Raw genomic sequence first — 18,867 nt, forward strand, 5'->3', positions numbered from 1 at the left:
TACTAAACTTAGCTTTGGAGTATGGATGTGCCTCTTGTTTATCTCATTAAATTTGTTAGCATGTGAGTGAGCTATAAGATTTTCAAAACTACAGGTTTCAAACTCTGTTATGTATTATTCAGCATAATTTAGTAGCTTGCTAAAAAATTAACAATTTAAATAAGGCACTATTGCTGTAGCGGCAGCTGAAGCTTACATAGCTCTAGGATTGCCTGGGAGCAGAGGCATCTGGCTGCAGATGGTACAGAGCTAGCTGTGGAATGGGGGTGACGGAGTGGTTGGAAGGAAAGAGTGTGCTTGAGTTTGGCTACCCAAACTTTGCTAGGGTTCTTGTACTGTTTGACGTTTATTTTTTCAAAATAGTTACTATATAGGGAGGCCTGACAGAAATAAAATATACTGGATCCAATTAAAATGATATTGTAGAATATGTTTGCATAAAATATCTTGATAGTACTGCTTGTAAGATGAGAGCATTTTTGATCACCTTGAGTGAGATGGTTGAGGGTAGAACTACACATTAGGAAAAACAAGAGACTGTCACTGAAAAGAAGCATCCCCATTTCAGCTTTTCTCCCCACTCTAGGCCAGGGATATCCTAGCATCACCATGCTTTATATTTCACTGACTCAACAAAACAGCGGCCAGTGAGATTAAAATGGCATGAGGGAACGTATGGCAATCTCAATAATAGTACACAGGAAAGGTTTGAATGTAATACAAACCCATAGTTTTGTGTTAGAAGAATGAGCTGCAGTGAGCCTTCCCTCCCATACCCACCAACACTTCTCCGATGAAAATAGGGATGTCCTAAGAGAAAGTGGGATCAAATCAGAAACTGGGATGGCTTCTGTAAATCCAAGACTGGCCCTGGAAAATAGGGACACTTGGAGGGTCTGCCCTCTGCCTTTGGTGTTGTCACAAAGAAGAGTTTCAAAAGTTTTGCTTCCATTTTAGATTACGGTAACTGCAGAATGCTATGTTGTTTGAACCTGGACAAACCATAGATAACGTTATCTATGATTAGTCGAGAAAAGCCTATGTTAAACCATATTTTAAGATATTCTAGGATAGATTTTCACTGGCCACAGTGCATAGTAAGACTGAGTCCAAGTGTTGTATGTCAAAAGCTTCTTTAGCATCTCTTCTTGTTACTTACTGGCAGGTTTGTCATTTCAGAGTCAAAATAAAGCTCATTCAACCCAAGCATACAGCAACAGCAGTATCAAGCCTTAGGTCAGCTTTACCACTTGAGACTGGCGCAGGGCAGTCTAATGATATTCATTCTGCATTTTTGCCAAGTACTACACACTGACAGAGTAAAGTAGAAAAAATAATGAGTTGACAGTTGTATGCCATAAATTCATTTGTTTTGTTTTTAAGCATTGAAAAAGCATATTTGTGTTTATACCTGTACTTTAGGTCCCACTCCTCTTCCCAAAGGAGAAAATACTTAAGTATTTTTTAATTATAGTCTATATCATGCTGAAGCTTTAACTCTAATTGGGTTAATGACCACATTAGGGGCTCAAAGCAGTTTACTTCTAACATACTGTACAGATCACATGCCTAATTAAAATCTCTTAGATCCATAGAAAGTTCTCTAAATTATAACATCTATATATCAGACTTGGATAGCAGAGGTGGCTGCTGCCTAATTGTGCAGGGTACCTTTCAACAGTATTCAACTGATGTATCCTGTTAGTGCAAGGATTTCTGCTTGTGCAACAGGACTCCCCCCTCACCTTTCCCTATAGGTGCACCACACACTCCCCACATCTGCTCCAAAGCATTGCTGGAACCCCTATAAGATGCTTAGGGTGTGTGGGAAAGGAAGAGGGCAGAATTCCCATTGTATTAGAGGAAATCCTTCCACTGACAGGACAGTGACGTAATGGTACTTTGGATTCAACACTATGCGTTTTAGCTGACCTTTGGGTGTCAGGCTTATGTCAGGAGAGGGTGGATAAACCTCAGTGAATTTGATGAATGGTTTATTCTGTGTTGGTGAAGTTGTTCTTTTAACTTGTTTTGATCCTTTAGGATAGAGTTAGAGTTTGCATCCTTCTGTCTTGGGAGACAGTGGAGTGCACCTCCAGGGGTGCACCTCCAGGGGTGAATTCAAACCGCTTGTTGCATTAGCAGCACTGAAGTGACTTCTTAGATCAGGCCAGTGGCCCCTCTAGCACAGCATCATGTTCTGACAGTGGCAAACCTGATGCCTATGGGGAACCTGCAGGCAGGATATGAGTGCAATAGTCCTCTGTTCACCTATAATTCCAAGCAATTAGCATTTAGAGGCATACCATCTCTGACAATGGATGTAGGCTATAGCTATCATGGCTAGTAGCCATTGATAGCCTCTGTGAATGTGTCTAACCCTTTTTAAAAATCTTCCAAGTTGGTGGACACTACTGCTTCCTGCAGAAACTAGTTCTGTAGTTTAACTATGCGCTGTCATAGTTTTGTTATTTTATCTCTCCTGAATCTTTCAAAATTCAGCTTCATTATCAGTTCACAAATTCTAGTGTTTTAAGAGGGAGAAAAACTTTTCACTATCCACTTTCTCTATGCCATGCATAATTTTATAAGTTTCTGTCATGTCACCTCTTACTCACCTTTTCTCTAAACTAAAAAGTCCCAAATCATTCAGCCTTTCATCAGAGAGGAGTTGCTCCATCCCCTTTATCATTTGGGTAGCCTTTTCTAAACCTTTTCTAACTCCACAATATCCCATTTGAGGTGAGGCAACCAGAACTGTTTTTTTTCCTTCCACCACAAGGTAGATACCATTTTGTGTGCAGTTTCCACAAACATTATTTTGAGCACTTTATTATTGTTGTGTTCGCTTCAGTGACTCTTCACTCTCAACTTATGAAACTGTAGAAATATAACTGCTTTGCCGTTCCCAGAAAGTGAAAGATGATTTCAGTGAACCATAAACAGTTAGGCCCTAGGGGTAAAATTACATCGGTTGCATGTTTCTAACATGCTGCTTTGGGATAAACATGTCTTAAATCAACTCACTGCTCACAGTCAAATTCTTGTTCAGATTTGCTGTAGAGACTGAAAGACTGATCTGTCTACTAATACTGTGAAGCTTTTGCAATCTAATTTGCATCAATTATTTGCAAAAGGTAACAATGGCTTGTTATATATTCTTGGGCTGTAATCCTGAACATGCATTTTTTTTCTTCAAAGAAATGTGTGTAGAAATGTCTGTAGGGTAGCAATTTGTCACCTTGATCTGGAACTTAGCCCACTAGTTTACTTGGCCACCCCCATTGGGACAGCGGTATTGCAAATTGCTTCAGGATATTGTAAATTACTCATGGAATGTGATTCATAAATGATAATAATAATAATAATTGGGGCTTGTGAGCTGGTGCTAGGAAAATCTAATCTTTTTCTTTTCTTTTTCAAATGATAGTGCTTTAAAAGTTCAGCTGTTTTGGTATAACACCTGTGGAGTGTACTGTGTTTGGATTTGATGCCCTTGATTTAATTTTAAATTGTAATTACTTGGGAACTTGATTTGTTTAGGTTCCCTTTGCAAATTTAAAGTAAGTGGGGTTTTTCAAAAAGAAAATCTTACGGTTTTCACTGGTCCATAATGCTTTCACTGTATTTTCCTCCATAGATAAGGACCTTATCTATGTAATAATTAGATTTAGTAACCTAGATTTAAGAGATCTCCATTTAAGGCATTTGGAATCCTATATTGAGTATATTATAGATATTATCCGGGAAATCAGTTTTGTTCTGTACATCTTGCATATAAAAGCTGAACCTGGGTTTCTTAGGTGTGATTCTCAGTAGTTTTAATAGAACAATTCTAATAAAATGTGCTTAGAAAGGTAGCCAAAGTGGATTTCTTGAACTTCATTTGCTAGCTTCTGTTTCTATGAACAAAATCTAGTCATATGCATATTGGAATATTTTTATCTTCTGCATTTGCTTACAGTCTCTCAAGGTAGTGCTCAAACCAATTCAGGAGTTAGTCATCTACAATATTCATCTTATACTTTTTCAGTTTGTTGTTTTTTTGAAAAATGCAGTATTAGCTTATAATATAAAGTATCATATGTGTTCTGTAAATTTGGATATTTGTGACCGAAGCAAACTTCTTAACAAATCTTCAAAAGAGCTTGCTTAACTTCATCTTGTGCTCCCCTCAGAAAATACAAAGTCAGTCATTCTCCCCCTTCCACCAAGAGAAGGCAGGGTAGATCTCTTTTTCTGTTTAGGCCACCTTTGACCTGTTCCTTCTCTGTTCAGTGAATAAAGGGTGAATAAAGATCTGCTGTCAGTGTGGCTCATGAACTGGATGTGCAGTGACAAAGGGAGATTGTTTTAGGAGAGTTGCTTATTGAAGCTGATTTGAAAGTTGTTCTTAGCAAATGCTATTCTTGTATCTCTGCGTATGTATTATATATGAAATGGTCTTTATCATTAATTTCCAGGCTAATAATTTACACAACAACACAATGTGAAATCCCAGAAAGTTATATTCTATGTCTAGACAAAAACATATATTTTGCATAGGGAAGCAAGCTTTCTGTCTTTTTAAATTTGTAATTTTTGAAAGAGGAATTTATATGAGCATTATGTGACTGTGTTCTCTTGTAGATCATCACCAAATATGTATATGAACTACTGGAAGAAGAATGCCATTTGAAAAAAGTATACATACCGGTAAGTTAAATATACCCTGTTTTTTTCCAGCATCTTGGGAAATAGCAATAATACAGTCTGAGGAATTATAATTTATTTTATTTCATAGTCTTTCCTATGCTGTGAGTTGTAAATATCATGTGTGTGCATTAGGAACAGTTCAGACACATCCTATTTTGTTATTAACTTGTGTGACGTAGATGGGCCTATACTGAAGAAATCTAGGTGGGCTTTTTTAATATAAAAAAATAAACTCAGGTTTGAATTGGTTTTGAAACTTCTTGGGTAACCATGAGGCAATTATAGTGTCAGTTAAACCTACCTTGCAGGGTTGTTGTGAGGATAAAATTTTATAATGAGGCGTATGCTGTCCTGTACTACTTGGGAGAAAGATAGGAAAGAAAGATTTTTTTAAAAAATACATTCACAGACTAACTGGGGTGTAGTCTTAAATTACAGAAATAGTTTGCTTGACTAGATCATGTGTACATAGATGCCTTCATAATTTCCTCAGTTTTACCCAGTAGTTTGTTCTGAGAGAGGAGGGAGGATAATAGAAATTATGCAAATTTTCTACGCATGTATGCCAGGTTGTATGTTACTTCTGAAGCCTGATCTGAAAGCTATAGATCATACTCTTAATGTGTAATGTTTCCAGGATGCCAAATGCTTAAAGTGGACATCAGTCATTCGGATCTGTCTTTCGGATTGTTCCTGGGATATATATACATGGACCTTTTAACATTTGAATTCAGTTATCTTAGCCGTTAAAGATAATTGGCACCTTAAGTTTATTTCAGCAAGCGATAGAAAATTAACCTGAAAATTCATATATAGGTGGCACCTAATCCCTAGGAAATGGGCAGTGATCCCTCCTGGCAGCTCACCGTGTTGCTGGAGGGGCTGCCCCACATCTGGTAATCATCTCCACATGTTGTGGGAATGTACAAAAATCCAGCATTTCTGGGTTTTGCTATTCTAAGAAATTAACAAAACAGCAATTGGAAGTCAAACCAGAATTAGCTTTATTAAATATACTTCAAGACAACAATCTGGATTTACATAATATAGAATTAATAAGGCATTTATTACAAGCTAAAAGACACAATATAAACAGATACTGGAAAGAACTTTCTGGCACAACAATAAACAATTGGTACAAAACAGTTTGGGAAGCAGCCCTGCTTGAGAGATTAACAAATAAACTATGGTTGACACGTGGACAGAAAATGAACAATCCTCCTCATCAGCATTTATATCTGATTGATTTAAATTTAAACATAAATTATTATCTTCACTTTGAATCCCCCTTTCCACATTATTATTTATTTTATCCCTCTTTTCACTTCCTGAGAGTCTCACGTATGTCAGTGATGTCTCATTGTCCTGAAAAACAGCATCCTATCCTACAGACCATATTGAGTATTAAGATTGGCAGAAATGGACCTCTTGGTAGTTCCGCTACCCTTAGAAGTTCAGGAACTAGTGTCCTGGGAGAGGGCATTCTCTGTGGCAGCTTCTAGGTTGTGGAATTCCCTCCCCACATTACTTCGGGCTTCGGGCACCTTTATTACATAGTTTTTGCCATACACTGAAGACACACCTCTTTACTATGGCTTTTCACACTTGAAATATATTTGGGGACCACCCTCCCTATTCCTGTGATGGTAATTTGTTTAAAACTTTTTAATGTGTTTCCCCCTCCCCCCTTAAATTCTTGTGACGCTCCCTGGGACCTTGTGGTGAAGGGCTGGTAATAAATCAAATTATTATTGTTGAAAGATGGTTAGAAACCAAATTGTTATTGTTGTTGTTGGATAAATTTAAGTTTTCCATTGAGTTACTGGCTTAGTTTAAACTTGCACAAGGACTTGTCTGCATTCCATGTAATACCAAAACTTTTTTCATAAATTGCAAATTCGTGTGCATTTCACAAGCTGCTTTTTGAAAAGTCTTGAGTTTCAAACGCAGTTTTCCATATTTGGGTGTGATGTTGGCACCTCATCTTGCTAGCTCATTCTAGTTCCCGTCTAAACCCCTAGACACAGATTGCAGAAAATGGCCTTGATCAATGCATTTGAGGTTTCTCCCTGATCACCCTTATTTGCAGAGTGATTTAATAGTCAAACCATCTACCTGACTATTAGTTACCACAAAATTATCTTCTCTTAGCAGAGAGGTGACAGATAGACAGCTAATCCACCATTTCCTTTCCCAGAAGTCCTTCACCACTAGTATAATCTAGATGGGATTATACTTACTTGATTATACTCTGGCAATCAAGAGTAATCTGAGCAGAGTAGTTTTGACTTCCCAAAAAACATTAGTCTGTGGGCACTTTATGTGGGGCTTCATTCGTTGAGTGTTTTCTCTACAGCAGGGGTGTCCAACAGGTCGATCCCTGGGAGGTTTCAGTAGATCATGGTAGATCGCTGGCTCCATCCAGCCCCACCCCCTTTCCCCATCCTCTAGATTGCTAGAGCTAAAGTCTGAGTTTTTGCAGCGAGGCTGACAGTCTCATTAGCGATCTCTTGATGAGCGCCTTATTTTATTTATTTTACCTAAGCCCCTAAACTAACAAATATTTCCTCCCTAAAAGATGCTCAACAACATTGAACTGAACCCCCCCAAAAAAACACGACATATCTCCGAAAAGGAGGTAGATGAGTGCCAGATTTTAATCGTGAGTAGATCATAGTCTCTTGGAAGTTGGACGTCCCTGCTCTACAGTATAGCCCTCTCAGTGCCTGAGGATCTTCAGGGAATGCTTTGTTCTAAACCATGCTTTTTTCCACTTGTAAGATCAGTAGGGACAAAGCACAAGGCCTTTACAGTGATACCAACATTATGGAACTTATTTTAAAAGAGAGGTTTTAGGGCTGGCCCTGTTGCATCTTTTAATGTATAGAGATGTTTTCAATGCACCAAATCATTAAGGATTAGTGAGGTCATTTAAAAATTACTATATTGGCTGCAGCTGAGTTGTTTTATGCTATTTTATTGTTTGAAGATCTTGTGTTTATATTGTGTTTATTCTGTGTTTTTACTGGAGGCTTCCTTGGAAGTATGTAATAAGGAATGTCCAATTAGTAAAAATAAGAGTGCAAAGTCTCTCCAATAAAAAGTCAGTATGCATTAAGATGAATTAATACTCCTGGGTCAAAAAAGTAATACTGGAAGCTTTAAATACGAAGAGCAGTACTAACATAGATTGATATAATAAAAAAAGAATCCTAGACTATAAATGTAATTATGTAATCTTTTGGAAAAAGTTGAAGCAGATATAAACAGTGAATTGTCAAGATACAAATTGCTTTGTACATTTTCAGTGTGATGAGAAATAAATGGTATACTAAGTTGACTTGTCAATAAAGTGTGATTGGACACTGGTGTGACCTTTTTATGTGTATCCTTTAGTGAAAGCTTCATTTAATGAATTACAGGCGTTTGAAGACAAATCGACTTGAAGAAATGTTTCCAAATGCAATTAAGATTAAGCTGGTAAAGGTTGATTCCAAATGTGAATGGTAAACATATGATGGCTAGTCCATATTTAGATATGTAAACTGAGTATTTTATAGCTTTGTTTTCCTTTTTCCCATGCTCCCAAGAATATTGGATATGGTTCTGTAGCAGTAGTTATCAAGAAAAAGAGAGTAAAATTTGCTCATAATAGGGCAAGAACTATGTACCCTGCCTTGAGCTCCTTGGAGAAAAGGCTGAGATATAAATGAAATTAAACAAACAAACAAACTGACAAACAAATGGCATTTCTAAACAAACTAACCAAATCTTCTGTTACCAAAACCTAAATCAGCTGCAATATAAGTATGAATGGGGACGCAGGTGGCGCTGTGGGTTAAACCACAGAGCCTAGGGCTTGCTGATAAGAAGGTTGCTCAGTCCCTGCTCCTGCCAACCTAGCAGTTTGAAAGCACGCAGTGCAAGTAGATAAATAGGTACCGCTCCGGCGGGAAGGTAAACAGTGTTTCCGTGCACTGCTCTGGTTTGCCAGAAGCGGCTTAGTCATGCTGGCCACATGACCTGGAAGCTGTACACTGGCTCCCTCAGCCAGTAAAACGAGATGAGCGCCACAACCCTAGAGTCGTCCACGACTGGACTTAACTGTCAGGGGCCCTTTACCTTCATAAGTATAAATAAGAGATTGGTCTGAGTGCTACTCTTGGATGAGAAATATGTGTTTGTTTCTAACAACTAAACCAAACCAAACCAAACACACTTTGAATTGAAGATGGAATAAAGAGTAATATTAACACTTGCAGTTCAGGGAATTCACACTCTAATTTACCTTATTTTTTTGCAAATAATTTGGATCGTACGAACTGAAACACAAGATAATTTAATGTCTCAGATCAATGGTAGACATGGTTTCTAAATCAGTTGAGCTACATTTGCTGAAAGTTTAGTCTTACATTATATTTATCTGACTTTGTAGTATCTTTTTCTCATCAGTTGCCTTGACAGATCATAGTCTGGATTTTTTACACACAAGCATTCAGTAGCCTGCTGTGAGAAGTAACCAGAACTAAATTCCCCATGCATCTACAATGAAAAACACTGGCTGATGTTCTGAGAACAATCCCCAGGAGAAGTGACCAAAGCAGGAAAACTTCACAGATGTATTATAAAAGCCCAGGGAAATTTTGCAGATAAAGCTGATCATTACATACACCTAAAGCTGTAGTACTGTATATTGGAAATAATGGGACAATGGCAACGCATAATATAAGCAAGTTCTTAGAGGCTTCATTCTGCCCATGCCCTTAGGTGTACTTGGAAGACCTTTCCAAGTTGGAGCTATGTACCCAGTTATGAATTGATGCTGTATATATAGTCTCACACATAGGTAACCAGTTCTGCAGGCTGTTTGTAGGGAAACTCTTCAGAACTAGTGTTAAGAGCTATGGAAAGGCCATTACTTTACTTCATAGCAGCATGAGCCCCTTTTTCTTCTTTGTTTTACAACTGCTGGCACTGGGACCCTGATGTTTTTGATCACCATCAGAAGAACAGCATTTCCTCAGATTTGTTCTGTGAACAAATCCGCTGTGAACCAGTCCGCTCAAACAGTCCTTATCTTGGCCCAATGGGAACTTCTGCCTCAGGATCAGGACTCTTCATCCTTTGTATTCTTACTATAGTATGACATGTTGAAAATGCTGCTGCCTTCCCATTATACCCTGCTCATAGCTTATTGATTTATTTAAATAATTTCTAAATTGCCTCTCTACAGCACAGTCTATTCAGTGCGGCTCAGAGTGAAACAAGGACGGATAGAAACTATGAAATGATAAATATAAACAAACGATGAAACGTTAAAAAGCAGTTGAAACATCAATGAAGGCAGGTCAGAAGAAGGCTCACTCAAATAAAGGTGCTGTCAAAAAGTCAGGCAGTGCCAGGTACCAAGCAAATCTTCCTAGGCAAACCTTTCCATAATTTGAGCACTACAGTTGGGAAACCACCACCCCTTGCCTCTCCCAGAGCATACATCATACACTCTTGATGTAGTTTGAAAAGGGAACACTGAAAACCTCTGTAGTGAAATGGAGTTCCCAGGCAGATTCTTATTGGAGAAGGAGATCTGAAGACATCCCAGCCCCAAGCCAACCTATTGAGCTGAGCCTGAAAATAAATTGCCAGTTACCCATATTGGTAAATGATCAGAGTAATGTGCTATGATCTACCCCCTGACAGATTTCTGCCGACTTCATTCTGGACATCTGAAGATTCTGGACTGTCTTGAAGGGCAATTCCACATGGAATGCAGTATACATAATTGAAACTGGAGTTTCTAATTTGGCCAGACTGGCCCAGATAATAACTGTGGATCTAACAAGTCCCCATGCTGGAAACTAGATACTTGTGTACTTCTGAACACTTATTTGGACAACAGTGGTGCATTATTATTATTTTTGCTGCTTAAAGGAAATAACCTATTCAGTACTGTAATCCATTCTTAACAATGCTTTAAATATGAGCATTTTGCGAAATGCCAGCATTTTGCATTGATCGCTTGAGCTGTTTTGGAGGTGCTGGTGCTTTAATGCCCATTAGCATTAATAAGATAATTAGCATTAATGCAAGAACTAAGGCTCCAGTGAGTGTACACACACACACACAGACATGTACGTACATCTGGAAGTGATGAATTATGGTGTATTATGTAGCAAATATATGGTTGTTTAATGGGCTTATACCTCACACTTGAGAGAGTGTGATATGGTGGGCAGAGTCAGGAGAGCAGGATTCAAAATCCACACTTACTTGTGAAGTTCATTGGTGCCTGTGGGCAAGTCATCCGCTCATTATGTGCATCACAGGATGTTTTTGAGAGGGAGATGCAACAAACAAAAACACATAGTAGCAAACAATAACAATAACCCCACTACACACAGTTTAAAAGACTGTATATTGTTTAATTAACCAGAGGCCTAGAGAGAAGAGGCATGTTTTTAACTGGCACCTAAATATTTGTAACGAAGACACCTGGCAGGCCTCCCTGAGGCTAACATTCCACAAGTGAGGAGCCACCATAGAAAAGGTACATTCTCACGTTGCTGCCCTGCTGCCATCTCATGGAGGAGGCACACGAAGAAGGGCCTCAGTTGATGATCACAGGTCTGAGTTGGTTCATATGAGGAAAGGTGGTCCTTGAGGTATTGTGGCCTGAGCCATTTAAGGCTTTATAGGTCAATATCAGCAACTTGAATTGGGCCCAGAAACTAATTGGCAGCCACTGCAGTCAGGCCAGGATTGGCATTATATACTCAAACCATCTTGCCCTGGTAGGCAACCTGGATGCTGAATTCTGCACCAGCAGAGGTTATCAGAGCATAGATGACAGAAGTTAAGCTATCCCTGCCCAGATAGGGGTGCAACTGGGTAGCCAGACGCTATAACTCATGTATGCTAATGTATGTTCTGATCAACCCTAAGTTACAAGACCAGAGATTCAGTTGGCTCACACATATCCAGTCTTCAAATGGTAGGATCTGGGCAAGATTTTTTTTATAAAAAAAAAATAGGGCTTATTACATGTAATCTTGCCTAGAGGTTTCAAAGGAGGGAATAAAAGATATAATCCTACAAAACTCCATGAGAGAGTGAAGATGACAGATCAGCATCTGTGACCTTCCTGACATAAACAAGTGGAGCCACTTGAGCAATTCTATAGTTGAGTCGCCAACACCTCATGATAAACTAGCAAGGGCTACAGATAAGATTAACAGGACCAATGGGTTGCAATTACTGATCTCCAAGCAGGGATTGTCCACTAGAGTAATAAACACTGTTCTGATTACCCATTCAGACTGTATTTTTTAAGCAGATATCTGTGATGGGGTGGACAGATTACTGCCAGAAGTGGGCAGGGTAATACCCAGGTATGACCTGATCAACTTTATGCAAATAGGCTGCCCATCATATGTGAGGCAGTTGTGACATTCTGTACTGCTGGTGGAACTGCATTTGTGACTTCTGTGGCATTTTGAATTTAATTGTTAGTTCTTTGGTATAGTTAGCACAAAGCGACTTTTAGTTTGTAGTCCCTGCTCAACTACGAACTGCTCTGTTTGACACTGTTTGTCGACCTTGGACAAGTCATCATCTAACCTACCTCACAGGCTGTTGTGAGATTAAAAATATCATTCTGTATTCCTTTTCTGGAAACTTAGGATGCATACGTAATATTTTTAAACATACAAAGAGGAAAACTTACTGGGAGTGATTACGATTTGAGCACTTAGGGTGGAAATCAGTGTTGTACTATGATGAACGTTCCATCTGTACAAGCATTTCAGCTTGCCAGACAGAAACACCCACACCCACTGTGTGCTGTTTTGGGGGTCTCCTGGCCCCTCTCAACCCACTTTAGGGGTATGTCTTCATTCATGGCTTCCACTGATAGAACTCATTAGGTGAATCCCACCTGTAGGGTTTGCTCTGCCAGTATGCATTAACACCTTTGTGAGTGGATCTGCTAACAATGAATACTGGTGTATCTGAAGAAGTGTGCATGCACACGAAAGCGCATACCAATAACAAACTTAGTTGGTCTCTAATGTGCTATTGGAAGGATTTTTTTCTCTCTCTCTCGACTACAACAGACCAACATGGCTACCTACCTGTAATGAATACTTAGGACAGTATAGTAGGCAACTTATTTTCCAGACTCCAGGTCTAACTAAGCATTTAATTGCTAGTTGCAGCTGTTGGATAGTCTGAATAGATTTATTGATGTAAGCTATATAATTCAACAAGCTGTTAATAAACACACTGTTTTCATTTTAGGTAGATGCCATGGAAGGTGAACCCCGGAGTTTTATCTTTATGAGTGAGGATGCAATGACAAATCCAGACAAACTGATGGTTTTAATTCACGGGAGCGGTGTTGTTCGAGCAGGACAGTGGGCAAGAAGGCTTATTATAAATGAAGATCTGGACAGTGGCACTCAGATTCCATACATTAAAAGAGCTATTGAGGTAGGATATTTATTTGGCCTTTTGAAATATGTTTGTTTTTTATACTCAACAATTTTTCACAATATTATGAGATTTTGTTTTCTTAATGTACATCAAACTTGTATATAACTGCCAATTTTCTTTAGATTTCTAAAACTTTTGCATAATAATTCTTTTATTTGAGGAAACAGTTGTTGTTTACTTACATTGAATACTGTTATAGGAACTGCCGTGTGGTCTTTGGAGAAGATAAATCAATCCAAAAATCTTTTTAAAACTACTGACGTTTTCAGTTGAATTTCATCAGCTTGAAGTTTTCCTTATCTCCATCTGATGCACAAATTGTTCTATCTATTATTACAGGAAGTTGATCCTAGAAGGTATTTGAACTTGTACCCTTAAAGAAAGAGATGTTCTATGAAGCGTACAAATGGACCTATTAAAATTAGTTGGACTAAGTCAGATTCTTAACACAAAACACACTCCAGTGTTTCACAATGCTGTGTGAGCTTTTAACACACCCACAGAGGAATACTCCCATGAAAACAAAAAAAGGGAGTGTGACATAGGTAATTCCCCCCCCCCCCGTCTTCCAATGTATCTTGCCTCAGTAATAATGTCCCAAAGAAAGTCATGTAGGCTATGCCAGGAGAAAAAACACATTGGAAACATTTTACCCACTACGTTAATTTTTAAATCGAAACTAAGAAACTGACGCAGACAGTTTTACAGTAATCTTTTCAGCCCCAAGCAGAATTTTAATGAGTCTTGGTGGGTGATAGAATATCCCAAAATAAAGCTGTCCATGGTGTGTCAGAAGAAGGCACTTACCTGCTTCTGTTCATTTTTTGCTTTAAAAAACCACATAGGATTTATTTACTCATTTCTATCCCATTTATTTATTTATAAAATGTATAAAATGCTTACTATGAAAATAAATTTCTTAAGTGCTTTATATAAAACATTATTAGGAAAAAATTAATAGAATTTCATATAAAAAGATAACAATTTTTAAAAAGTTGATTAAACACAGAACAAAAATATGTAAAACTGAGCAGTACTCAAAAAGAAAAAAAATAGTTTAAGAATTAGAAATCAGAGTCCAGGAAATCTTTAAGAAGCATTTATAACTGGTTACTATCTCCACTTCCTGAACCACCTGTTGAAAGGCATTCCAAAGGGTGAATACTACCATTGAGAGAGCTCATTTCTGTGTTGTCACCAAGTGACAGTCTGCTGTTCATAGAATGACTAGCATGAGATCCTTGAAAGATCTTAAGGCTTGGCTTGGTCTGTACTTGGGAGGTGATCTGCTACATTAACACTGGGATTTAACCCCCCCCCCCAATTTGTAATGTTCAGTTGTTTTTATTGGGATTTTTTTTTGGGGGGGGTGGGTCCTGGGTGCTTTAGTTTGGAAAGAAAACTGTAAATGGTAAAGTGAGTGACAGTTGTGCAGGTGATGACAAATTAGACCATATTGTAGAACTACTGAATAAATTCTGCAATGAAAAAGTGCACTCAGGTTGGATTTAAGCTGTGTTTTTCGTCCAAAGGTTAAGCGGTGAATGTCTTCATTTTAAGACTTTCTGATGCTTCTGGTTATGATAAACCATGAGAAAATAAGTTTTTATAAATTTATAAACTTCACATCTTTTTCTAAGCTATACTGTTTTGGGTGAAGCGTGCCTTCAGATATGGTTCAAAGCCTTGAACAGGGGGGGAAATGCAGGCCAATTTTCATTTTTACAGAAACTGTTTTAAAAGAGAGTCATTGTTAGGGAAATTAGTATTATTGTGAGCTGAACCTAAACAACTTCAGTGGGGTTGAAAATGAAGGTTTCAGAATTCTGCCATTTTTTCCTCCAAGTAACAAATGCTAAAGGTCTGCTTTAGATAAAATTCTAACTTCTTCATCATTCTAATTTCAGGGCAAGCCAACATGGTGCCCTCCAGGTGTTGTTGGGCTACAATTCCCAATACCTAATCATTAGCCATGCTAGCTGGGGCTGATTGGAGTTGGAGTTCAACAACATCTGGAGGGTCACAGGTTAGCCATTTAAGGTCTAAGCTTTATTCAGCAGGGTAAGGGTCTATTGCTGCATCAGGAAATTTAAAAAGTGCAGAAATAGGGAGAATTGTTTCAGCACCATTTCTCTCTGTTTTTAAAATATACATTTTTATTAGTTTTTACTAATCATCTCATTTCATCTTATACAACATTTTGGCTATTTTAGCCTGAGACTTCCATCAACCATGTCTAATGATTTTCAAACCTCATCTCTTAATCTTACATTTGTTATCCTAACTATTACTTTTAATAATCCATAACTTAAAATCCATTCTCATAAATCTTTTCTGCAGTATTTCATACAGTTCTCCTTACAAAACGTCTTGTAATCCTACAAGCATAGTCAGTTGGTTACAATTGTCTTTCAGATAACTCATATGTTTACTCCAATCTTTCAAGAATTTCTGGTCCCGCTGGTTTCGAATTCTCCCTGTCATCTCATCCAATTCTGCATAGCCCATCAGTTTCATCTGCTATTCCTCTTTCGTTGGTAGTTCTTCCTGCTTCCATTTCTGTGCCAATAATACTCGTTTCAGCACTGTTTCGCATTCTCATCCAAAAAGTGTTTAACAGTCCCATCAGGTGAAGGTAAAATTATTCCTATTCTTCTGCAAGTCTCCAATATACACTCTCTGGTGGGCTACTAGATCCATCTCTAGATTGGATACCTGAAAATAAAAGCTCTTAATTCCCCATTTGTACATGCATTTCATGTATGTATGGTAGAAGTATTCATTTCAATGTCTGATTCGGATCCATAGATTTGGGAAGGGCTTGTGAAAACTTCCCTGCTCTCAGAAAGCCTTGTAGGTTTGAAGTGTATTTGGCTTCAGAGCCAGGGATTGGTTGTTCTGGTGGATTCTTGAAGAGGTATATCTTATTTAATAATAACCTTTATTGTGGTCCAATGACCCATAACATGGATTCAGAATAAAATACAGATTCATACAGACAACCTCCCAGGAAAGGAAGACCAAAGCGTTATTTGTTTAGTCATGGGTATGTTGATCTTTGATTTGTATGACTACTGAAGGAAACTTTGCCACGGCCATTGTGATATCATTGGACTTATCATCCAGAAGATATTTGATTTAGTAGGCCTCAGACTGACCCAGCCGATTTGCCTATAGTGGCTTAATCAGTAGTTCCCTAGCTTGATCAGATTGTCCCCAATGCAATAAAATATGCCTCATGCAGTCGACGTCCTGAGACATCGTGTATCTTATTTGTTGCAGCAAGCATTTCGCATGTATTTTCACACTTTGGCTGAGAGTCCAAATCCAAGAACTGCACAATTAGTTCCCTATCCAATAAGGTTTTGTGCCCATGCTTCTCTATTAGTATGTCTCTTAATTTCCCGGTGCTGTATGGGTTGTTGTTGTTGTTTTAACTGAGGGGACTTTTAAAAGTGAGATGTAAGATAAAAATTAAAAAATACTTACTTGCATATGCTAACTCTTGTGCCCGCCTGAAACAACTCTGGATTTTTGTCTTTAAGTTTTAGATGATTAAATTGATCATGATAACAGTTTAGAAAATATGTTTAATAAAATACTGAATGTAAAAAAAAGTTCTTGCTTATCCCAAACATACATATACAAAAATAGGAAATACTGAGAGCATAGACATACAGTGGTACCTTGGTTTAAGAACAGCTTAGTTTATGAACAACTTGGATTAAGAATGCTTCAAACCTGGAAGTAGGTGTTTTGGTTTGTGAACTTTGTCTTGGAATAAGAACATGTTTCACTTTTGTTGAGTGTGTTCCATTTGTAAATTGAGTCCCCCGCTGCTATGGGAAAGCATGCCTTGGTTTAAGAAAGCTTTGGTTTAAGAACGGACTTCCAAAACGGAGTAAGTTCGTAAACCAAGGTACCACTGTATATGTTTTATTTCCTTTTAAAAAAATGTGTGGTAGTTATATATTTATTCACAATACATAGTTCCTGTTAAAATCTGATTGAATGGATTTATATCCAAATGAATTTTATACAGAAACTTTATAAGTAGGTAATTAGTCATAAATTTGTCTAAGTTGAGTCAAAGATTGCTTAAAGAAAATTGAGAGGGAAGGTTAAATGCTTGGAGTAATATTGAATGACAGGCTATATAAGCCCACCCTAGCCCCCATGCCAGCAAAGGAAAACAATGAGATGACAGCTCTAGTGTTTGGAGAGAGGTTGTTAACGACAGCTTATTCCTTTATGATTTCAACTCTTGACAGAAGACAGGTCTGCTTGTTGCATCATGGCAGATGTATCATTACCTTCTGGCCCTGTCATGACTGAATTGGAATAAACCCACTTGCAGTTCTGAAAATCCAATTACTTTGTGGGAGTTTGGGCACTGTTTCTATGATTCATGCGTAGTTGTGTATAAACCTCATCTCAGTAGCTGTTTACTTCTGAATTCTAAAAGCGTTCTAAGAATTTTAATTCTGAAGATCACAAAATGAATTAAATGTATGGTGGTGTTTTCTTTGTGTCCTGATAAATCATTATTATGGTCATATAATATCTGTAGCATTATTTTGTTGCAACTTTCTCCATTAACCTAGAGAAATTACTATTAAGTCTTGGTAGATATATATGTTTTTTGAAAGGTGCATTTTTCTGTTAACCATTAAGCATTGGAAAATGCCACCTAGTGAATATTTACAGTATTTTATGTTTCTTGTATCTGTTTTTCATTTTTACAATTAAGTGGTATTTTCTGTGGGTTCATATGGATATTAGAATTCAGCATTTTTACCACTTTAACTTGTGGGATACCTCACAGTGACTCTGGAGATTAGACAAGAGAGAGAGGAGGTGTGGATTTATGAAAGTATGTCAAAAGCCTTGGGGTTTGGGTATGATCAGAATTTCAATGGAGGTTGAGATGAGTTTAAATGCTTCGAAGCCATGCATAAAAATCATATTTAATTTCTGTCATATTGTTCTTTTTTAGTCACTCTGATGTCTTTTTCAAATCTGCTTTTCTCCAGCTTTGTGCTACCATATCCAAGATCTGTGTCCCTCTCCCGCTTTGTATTTCATTTTAGCTGCTGATCCCTTTTCTGTGGTGCTTCTGCCTTTAATATCAGCTGAAGAGGTCTGAATTGCTGAATCAAAGCTGTTTGGGGAGGGATACAGTGTTTAAGATTGTGCAGGGTGAGAATCTCTGGGTAGAAGGTAACACTTCCTGCAGTTATAATCAATGCACTTGACACTTTCAAAGGGAGGAGAAGCCATGACTTGCTCAGGGGTTAAACTTTTTAAATAACCTCCCCAGGGAAAGATGCCGTCAATAAAACATAATAATTAGTTGAAGATTCTTGAGTGGTATTGGTTAAGAATAAAAAGATTAGAGACAGGGAAGGTCTTTACATTTCTTTTGTTTCTTAACCTTTAACTTTAGTTTAAATTTAATGTAGCTCTTAAGAATTAATCTGTTTTTACTGTCCTTTAGCTGCAGAAATCTGTGTATCTTCTTTTTAACAATAAAGTAACTGTCACAACTCATGGTTCTTCCTATGGCCAGTAAACCCACCTCTTTCCCCTTCCTGTATATACAGCAGCATTCAACTAAGCAAAATATATAGAATAAATAAAAATTGATTTTTCAGCAACATTTAGTCAGTTTTACATATCTGCATT

General features: G+C 37.8%; 1 protein-coding gene across 8 annotated transcripts in view; it reads left to right on the forward strand.

Annotated features, from left to right (window-relative positions):
- ARB2A (ARB2 cotranscriptional regulator A) overlaps positions 1-18,867 on the forward strand; it is a 211,560-nt gene that overhangs the window by 16,277 nt on the left and 176,416 nt on the right. For all 8 annotated transcript variants that reach the window (XM_083703286.1, XM_083703284.1, XM_083703287.1 and 5 more), the window contains 2 exons: positions 4,630-4,695; positions 12,988-13,179. In XM_083703286.1, coding sequence (XP_083559412.1) covers positions 4,630-4,695; positions 12,988-13,179 — 258 coding nt within the window. The remainder of the gene's footprint in view (positions 1-4,629; positions 4,696-12,987; positions 13,180-18,867) is intronic.

This window comes from Podarcis gaigeae (genome assembly GCF_964106915.1).
Source record: "Podarcis gaigeae genome assembly, chromosome: 11".
Classification (NCBI taxonomy): domain Eukaryota; kingdom Metazoa; phylum Chordata; class Lepidosauria; order Squamata; family Lacertidae; genus Podarcis; species Podarcis gaigeae.